This window comes from Quercus lobata, chromosome 5 (assembly GCF_001633185.2).
Source record: "Quercus lobata isolate SW786 chromosome 5, ValleyOak3.0 Primary Assembly, whole genome shotgun sequence".
In the NCBI taxonomy this organism is placed as follows: Eukaryota; Viridiplantae; Streptophyta; class Magnoliopsida; order Fagales; family Fagaceae; genus Quercus; species Quercus lobata.
The window spans coordinates 64038625-64047842 of record NC_044908.1 but is presented as its reverse complement, the minus strand read 5'-3'; the positions used below and the strand labels follow the sequence as shown (position 1 = coordinate 64047842).

Below are 9218 nucleotides of genomic sequence, written 5' to 3'. Positions count from 1 at the left end.
CAGACATGGTTATGCAGTTATAACAAGTTGCCCACGAGTATAGTTGTAACAGTTTCCCTTTCTTTTATATTTAAATTGTGGTTGTGATTTATTTTATTTTATTTATTTATATATATTTGTGGATGAGACTTGAGAGACGCGTTTGGTAATTACCAATTATAGACTGTACTGTGAAACAAATTAATTCAAAACCATAAAATGGTTTAATTTGTTTCTGTCTATACATGTATATATACAACAGGAAAAAAAAATTATATATCATAGCCACAACTTGAGAGGAAAGCTAAATTTCTTAGAAAATGAAGGATTCAACAATTGCATTACTGTCACTATTTTTAATCTTTTTCTTCCCAGTTTCATGGACAACTTCAGCTTCAACTTCAGTGCAAGACAACTTCATACAATGCCTTAACAATGCATCAAATGCTCAACCATTTTGCATTGAGTTTCACACACCAAATAATTCCTCATTTGCAACTGTTTTGCAATCATACAAAAGAAACCGAAGATTTGACACGCCTACAACACCTAAACCGGCTGTTGTTGTGACTGCTGCACACGAATCCGACGTGCAAGGAACTGTTGTTTGTGCTAAAAAGGTTGGGATCGAGCTCCGAATACGAAGCGGAGGTCACGATTACGAAGGCGTTTCTTATGTATCACAAGTCCCTTTTGTGATACTTGACATGTCTAATCTTCGATCTATCGAGATAGACATAGAGAATGGAACTGCATGGTTTCAAGCTGGTGCTATTCTCGGTGAAATATATTATGCAATTGCGAACAAAAGCAAGAACCACGCTTTTCCTGCTGGTGTTTGCCCTGGTTTAGGTGCTGGTGGCCATATTAGTGGAGGTGGCTATGGAAACTTGTTGCGAAAATATGGGGTCGCAACTGACCATGTTATTGATGCACAAATTGTTGATGCAAAGGGTCAAATTCTCAATAGAAAGACAATGGGACATGATCTATTCTGGGCTCTTAGAGGAGGAGGTGCTTCTAGTTTTGGTGTCATTCTTTCATGGAAAGTCAAGTTGGTTCGAGTCCCAGACACCGTGACTGTTTTTAAAGTGAATAGGACATTGGAACAAGGTGCAACTGACATTGTGGCACAATGGACCCAAGTTGTGGATAAGCTACCAAACGAAATGTTCATGAGAGTGTGGCTTAAAACCGTGAATGGAAGTCATGCGGGTGAGAAGACTATACAGGCACTATTCGTTGGTATGTTTCTTGGTGGAGCCAAAGAACTAGTGGAATTGATGAACAACAGGTTACCTAAATTTGGTCTCCAACAAAGTGATGCTATTGAAATGAGTTGGATTGAATCGGTTGTGTTTTGGGCAGACAAGCCACTTGGTACTCCGATTGAGGTTCTACTTGAAAGGGCAACTAAGCCAGCAATATTTTTGAAGCGTAAATCTGACTTTGTGAAAGAGCCAATTTCGAATGCCGGATTAGAAGCTATATGGAAGACCATGATTGAACTTGAGGATGTGGCAATGTTATGGAATCCTTATGGGGGAGTAATGAATAAGATTTCTGAGAATAAAACTGCATACCCTCATCGAGCAGGTAACATTTTCAAGATTCAGTATGCAACGAATTGGATGGATGAAGGGATTGAAGCTAGAAACCTCTACTTGAATAAAACAAGGAAGCTTTTTGAATTTATGACTCCTTATGTCTCCAAGAACCCAAGGGAGGCTTTTCTTAACTATCGTGATCTTGATATTGGTACCAGTTCCAATGGTGACTACGAGGAAGCAAAGGTTTATGGAATAAAGTATTTCAAGGGTAACTTTGACGAGTTGGTTCGTGTGAAGACAAATGTTGATCCTGACAATTTCTTCAGAAATGAACAAAGTATTCCAACTCTTCCATCTTGCAAGCTGTAGAGGAGAAACTACTGTGTTTATCCCAAGCACCAGTCATCTCATAGAGGTGCCATTCTTTTTCCCATGACAGTGTTACGACCCTACTATAAAATATTGTATCAGAGGAACCCTTTTTCTTGAAAAACATACCTTACATTACATATATGATATATCCCATTTATGAAATCTTTGCTTCTTGGCCTTTTCTTTTCTTCCCCTTTTTATTTATTTATTTTTATAATGTTTCTGTTAGTTAATTTAAATACAATAAATACAAATAATGCATTCTAAATAGACAAGTGGTTTCGATCTATTCAATAAATTGAAGAGGTAGAATTTGTTTCAGTGGCATGTCATACACGGCCTATTCCATAGCCAGATCAGACAATGATACCCCAAACAAAAATTAAGCACTGCCCACAAGGGAAAACTATATGGAGAAAGGAAGAGAATCTATATTACTAATTTACTTAACATTGTGTTCTAACTTCTAAGCAGAATAGGTTTTTATTTTCGGATGGAGAACTTGGAATTAATTTCTTGATATTTATCTATATTACTAATAACAGAATTTCTTATTTGGACTTCAATTTTTGTTGTACCAAAATATCCTCTTATAAATTTTGAAATAACATAGAATTTAGTTTAATTTTTTCCTGCAAAAGGGCAAAAAAGGTTTAAAAAGTAATTTAGCTTTTTAAACTTACCGAATTTTGCTAACAATAACAAACATTCCATGAAAAACCCACTGCCTCACATATAAAAGAAAAAAAAAATGACCCACTATCTCGGGTACAAAAAAATAATAATAATAAAATAAAATCACTACCCATTTGTATTCAAATGTCTGATTCTTAGTTACATTTATTATCTATTTGAATTCAAATACTTCAATTACATCTATAAAATAAATAAAATAAAAATAAAACCTTCAATTATATACACGGTTACTTCTTCCAAAAAAAAAAAAAAAAACTACTCATTCTTATCCCACTCCATACAATTATCACATCAATTAGATAGGTTTAACAATTAAAAAATTAAAAATTAAAAATTATCATAAGTAAATACATCTCTTCCTAGGTTTAATCTCAAAAAAAAAAAAAAAAAACTCTCTCTCTCTCTCTCTCTCTCTCTCTCTCTCTCTCTCTCTCTCTCTCTCTCTCTCTCTCTCTCTCTCTCTCTCTTCTCTCTCTCTGTGTGTGTGTGTGTGTGTGTGTGTGTGTGTGTGTGTGTGTGTGTGTGGAGCAATCCTTCCCTTTCTTGATTTATTTGTTAATAGAAAAAAATATTTGGAACATACAAATTTTATACAACTATTTTCAGGATTATTGGAGCAATAGTCATTGTCGTACATCTACTTTTATTGGGGGGCAAAACTAAGGAACTAGGGATCAAATGGGATCAAAGTCAGACATTGAAAAATGATCAAGGGATGACACCATTTTCTCACCCTTTTTTTTTTAATCATTTTAATTCTCATTAGAAGTTATTATTTGTTGTATTTACTATTTACCCATTTTATGAGTGAGTAAAGGTACATGAGTCAAATAGTTGCTTTTATTTTATTTTATTTTATTTTTCCATTTTCTTTGGCATTCTTTTTGTAATTTTGTAACTGTGAACTATAAAATTTCAACTAAAAATAATGCAATTATTTACTTTATTCTATAGTAATTAGTCTATCCATGAAGGACATGGAAATAAAAGAGTCAAGTAGGGAGAGATTCCCATGAAAAACTAGGTCATTAGTCAATTTTTATTGTTTGAGTCTCTATGATTATTTGCTTCAATTTTTATTTGCTTACAATTTTTTTAGCCTTAGATGTCCATCCTAAATTGCTAATTTTTAACCATTAGAAATTATTTGATTGGCAAGCCTCTAAAAATTTATGACATTAGAAGAGATAAATAAATGGAAAATTATTACACTAAACCTAAAAAAATAAAAAAGAGCCTCATCACTCAAGCAAAGCGCGTGTGACAAGACTAATGTTTAATAACAGCCCTTTTCTTATAACTTTAGACCAAAAAAAAAAAAAAAAATCAGTCTACATAATCTCATAGAGATTAAAGTCTTTTTTGATCGAATAAAAATCTTAGGCTTACTTACACTAGAAACCAATTGATTTCTTATCCAAACAAGTAAAAGTAATCTTCCGTTGATAAAATGTATAGCAACCATTTCACGGACTTGAAATAGCCTTTTCAGATGTCACAAGATGAGCTTTGTTCTCTTGTCACCAGACTCACCACATCACAACACAAATTGAGGCTCTAAATTATCACTGCTTACTATTTACTAAGTATTAGACTAAGAAAGACAACCACATTACGCTATATCTAAATTTTCCAAGAGATCTAAAGTTCTTGTTTTCTAAAAATTAGTCTTTGAAAAATCACTTTCCAGATTTCATTCAGAAAAAAGAAATTTTATGTTTTTAAAAACTATAATAGTTTATTTAATGTCAAAATTATTTCTTTAGTGACCTCGGGGCCATACCCTATTCTAAACTCGAGCTTTTCATGGAGACAAACATGACTTCTTATTTAAATGTTATAGATTTGCACTACAAAAATATTGGTTTTTTCAAAACTCTTGAAAAAAGTTCGAAAAGCCTTCAAAAAGAAAAATATTTTGAAGGTCTAGACGATCCTTGATGACCTTCGAAACAAACACTATCGAAAAGAAATTTTGATGGCCTACATGACTCTTGAAACAAAAATTTCGACTGCCAAAACAGGGCTGGCCCAAGCATTTTGAAGGCCTAAGGCGAAATTTTCAAATGGGCATTTATGTTATCACTTAAATAATATTTAACTAGCATTTTATATAATAATTTTTTTTTTAAATCCATTCTTTTTACTACAAACTGGTGTTGTAATGAATGTGATTAATGACATGAGACTTACAAAAATACTAAAAATATTATAAAATTTACAACATGAGAATTACAAAGATATATCATCAATCACAAATATTCATTCAAAAATGCATTTAATAGTTTGTTATAATCTACTGTAGGGTCACAGTTCGGGGCCCAAGCCCAAAAGGTATAGGGTCTTGGTCCAAGGAGCCCAGAAACAATAAATTTGTAGAGAGTGGGTTGCAGAACTAGGTCTTAACGAATTGGACAGCGGTTAGTATTGGGCTATATAACAGTTGAACACAAGTAAAACACTTTAGTATCCATAGATCCTCAGTCCGAGGAGATAAGATGAATATATGTTGATCATTGATTGAAGATTATGGTCGTTTGTATTGCTACAGTATTCTCTATTCTTTTTTCTCCGTCCCCTTCCTCATGGGGACTCCTCTTCTTATATAGTCTTCTTGAAACCATCGTGATCTTACATTTGTTGATCATCTAGACATTTACTTGAATACTTGTCCCATCGAATACCCCCTTTCTGCCTTCTGTGAGTTGTGGTGGCCAAGGCAGCACTGTTCACAAGTCCTCTCCACATTAATGTGGCCAGAAAAGTAGTTGCAACGCAATTAATGCGGTAACAGCAGCCTCTTCTTAGATATCTTACGTTTCCTTCTTTCCTGCGGATCTGTGGGACGCATCCCTACTGCTAATGTTTGTTGGGGTAGGTCCTTCTAGTAGACAGAGTGCATATTTGAGCCATACTCATCACGTCCAAGGAGACATTCCTCCTCGAACCGTCCTTCAAATGCCCCCCTATCCATGAGAGCTAGGTTGGAAATCCTTTTGGCATCCATTTCCTCTCCTCGGACATTGCTAATCGTCCCGGATGGGGCTCAAGGTCCATTACATGATTTAGGGCCTTTGCCCCTACATCTACCTATCATATTCGTTGTCACATCAAATTACAAAAGTTATGAAGATCACCACGCACCCTTGGTGCAATAATCACTCCACAAGTATAAGTTCTTGTGGAGTGTAGGGGGTAATGGCCGAGATTTAAGTTTCTAGAAAAGAGTTTCACACACATATACACTTAGATTAGGCTAAAGTATAATTTTTATCTTGTATAAAAATAATTAAATAAATAAAAGTTATGTAGTAAAATTTATAATATTTTTAACATTTTTCTATTTGAATTACTTGTAATTAGTAACACGTCTATTTATAAGACCTATTTATTTAAATTTGTCTTCTCTTTATTTCTAGCATTACTTAATTCTTTGAGTATTCTTAATAGTGAAAAAAAAAATGTAAACTAAAATGTTTTAATATCTTCCAAAAATATTTATATATAAAAAATAAAAATAAAAATAAAAATTTGCCCCCAAATTTGTGACCTTCTCTAGTAAGGGACCCTAGGCAATGGCCAAATTGGCCTAAGCCTAGGGCTGGCCCTGTGCCTACGTAACCCTCGAAACAAGTGTTTTATCTTTATGAAGGATTGGCAACCTTTAAAAAATTAAAAAATAAATAAAAATATGACAACCTTTTTTGGTGGGTCACCCAACCTTGAAAATAACGTTTTTCTCTTTTACAAAAAAAATAAATAAATAATTAAAAAAAATATAAAAAATACAACCATGCACATAGACTTTAAAGAACCACATATTATAAAGTCTATATTATACTAAAACACAAATATCAAAATAAAATTCAATTAGCTTTCCAAATCACTAAATCCTTCAATTCATTCTTGAAGTCTATGGAAACACTTTTATATTAACCTGAAGGAACTTAGTATTTTAACTAGAGAAGCCCCTACAACATGGAGAGTAATCATCAACTTGATGCTATGTATAACACATAAGGCATATAGTTGGTTACACTAATGTAAAGCCCTTAAAAAGCCTTACATTCATGAAGGGGCCATTGGAGAAATAGAAGTGGTGGTTTGTGAATAATTGATGTAGTGCTGGTATTGCCTTGGGGACTTTGGTCAAGACATGATGGCGTAAAAGTTATGAAGAATAAATTTATTTACGAGTGGCTGTGTAGAACATGAGTTAAAACGAATCAAGACTTAGCTAACTTATTTAAAGCTACTTACTACGAAGAAAACACTAAGAGATGCAAAACAGTAAATTCGATCCTATATAGAATGATTTAAATAATAAGTGGGGAAAAATGGGTATTTATCCATAATTTACAAACTATGAAGCAAAATGCCCATATTTTGAAATTATTTAGCAAAATGCCCTTATTTTTTAAACTCAATTTTAACAAAATCGAATTCTATATAAAACTCGATATTCTTAAAATTGAGTTCTATGTATATTTTTAAGTGGAACTCAACATTAGTAATGTCGAGTTCCACTTAAATTTTAAAAAAAAAAAAAAATTTAAGTGGCAAAATATACATAGAACTCGACATTGCTAATATCGAGTTCCAACTGTAATTGGATTTTATTAAAATCGAGTTTCAAAAATAGGGAGATTTAGCCAAATAATTTTTAAAAAGTGGCATTTTGTTACATAGCAGTTTGTACATTAGGGGCAAATGTCCATTTTCCCCTAATATGTGAAGGGAAAAGGTTTGCTGGATACTTGTATGTAGGGACATATGGCAACAACAAAAAAAAAAAAAAAAATGGATGAGTGTTTAAGGTCCAATTGATCCTGTGTATTGCACATGACCCTTGAAAACATATCCCTTTCTTTTTGCTATCACATACTCATGTATGCAGTAATTGCTACATACAAGTATGCAGCAAAACCTTTTTCAAAGCATTCATAGCAGTGAAGTTAAAAATTTAGCTATTTGGCACCTACAAAAGCCACTTTATCTATTTTATCTCTTCACACCCAACATCAATGGATCTATATTTTTAGCTATTAGATTAAAATAATACAAATAACTTATTAGAATAATAATAAAAACATCCACAACAACCAACTCTACCATTAGCCACAACCACACCCACAACCACCACTATTGTGGATTTTATTGGTTGATTTTTCTTCTCTCTCTCTCATTATTTCCTTTTAGTCTCTCTCTCTTCCTTCTCTCTTTTGTTGTGCTCTCTCCCCTTCAAACCCAAAACCTATGGTGGAACACCATCACCAAGCCACCATGGCCGGACCACTATCATAGGCCACTGTAACCCACCACCATCACAGGCCACGCAACCCACCACAACCCACTTAACCAACCCAAACCTCCGTCTTCTCTCTGTGGGTGGATTTGTCGTTCGTCTCTCAAGTCCGGCTCTCTCCTCTAGCTCGTGGGTCTCTCAAGTCCACTTAGTCCAATTATGGTTCATGGGTTGTGGCTCTCTCAGTGATGGATTTTGGTCGTGGGTTTTGCTGACATTTGCTTCTTTTTTTCTTTTTTCTTTTTTCTTCTTGGTAGTGGTGGGTTTGATAAGTGTGGGTGTGGTTGGGTTTGTGACTAATGTGGTGGTGGTGGTAGGGGTGGGGGTTGCTGTGGTGGTGGAGGTGGTGATTGATATTGGTGGTGGTGGGTTTGATGAGTGTGGGTATGGTTGGATTTGTGACTGATGTGGTAGTGGTGGTGGTGGGGGTTGCCGTGGTGGAGGTGGTGATTAATGGTGGTGGAGGTGGTGAGAGAGAGAGGTGAGAGTTGTGAGAGCACTGAGGTCTGAAAATTGAGAGAGAAAGTTGAGAGTTTTGAGAAGAAAATAAATAGAAAAAAAATAATATTTTAATCAGAGGTAGAATAAAAATATTTTTAGCTATGCATTGTAGCAAGATAGGTAAAAAATTTACCTATAACACCATTATTGTAGGAGAAATGATATTTCTACAACATTTCTACAACATTTTTACAACAAATCCTAAGTGGCAAGTTGTTACTAGTTGTTATTGTTGGGACAAAAAAGTAATCTTAGCATTAGTTTGAAATTTGAACCAATAACAACTAACCACCTGTGATTTGTTGTAAAAATGTTATAGACGTAGCATCTCTCTTATTGTAGAGCCTTTTTTATGTATAGTGGTGCTAAAAATAACTTTTTAGCTTTTAAAGTTCACACGCTTGATATTAAGGTGTTGTTTTATATCCCAAATTTTTTAATTACAGTTAAACCAATTAAGGCAAATTAACTATTAATGTAGAATTTACGCAATTAATCAACGAAACCACTAAAAAATTGCATAGATGAATAAACAGCAATGCAATAAAGTAAAGGGCAATAGGGAAAAAAGAATATGCACACCAAAGATTAGGGGTGGCTCTACATTGGGCCTAGGGTGGTCAAAAGACCACCCAAACCTAGAAAAAAAATAATTATCATTATATATAAATTTAAAAATATATATATCATTATTTTTTTATCCTTAAAAAATATTTGTGACCACTCTAAATTTTTTTTGGGCTCAACATAATAAAACTTTCGATAAAATTTGGTAATAAAATTGGTTGTAAACTACGGCTACAACTCCACTCAAT

General features: G+C 33.8%; 1 protein-coding gene across 1 annotated transcript; it reads left to right on the top strand.

Moving 5' to 3' along the window:
- The first annotated feature begins 299 nt into the window (after positions 1–299).
- LOC115988335 (berberine bridge enzyme-like 14) lies at positions 300–1898 on the top strand. Its single transcript, XM_031111868.1, has one exon. It carries the CDS (start codon positions 300–302, stop codon positions 1896–1898), a length of 1599 nt encoding a protein of 532 aa, XP_030967728.1.
- Positions 1899–9218: the final 7320 nt, after the last annotated feature.

What these genes read in the sequence shown, in the direction of transcription:
- LOC115988335 (XM_031111868.1), top strand. Translation starts at nt 300, where the DNA reads ATGAAGGATTCAACAATTGCATTACTGTCACTATTTTTAATCTTTTTC.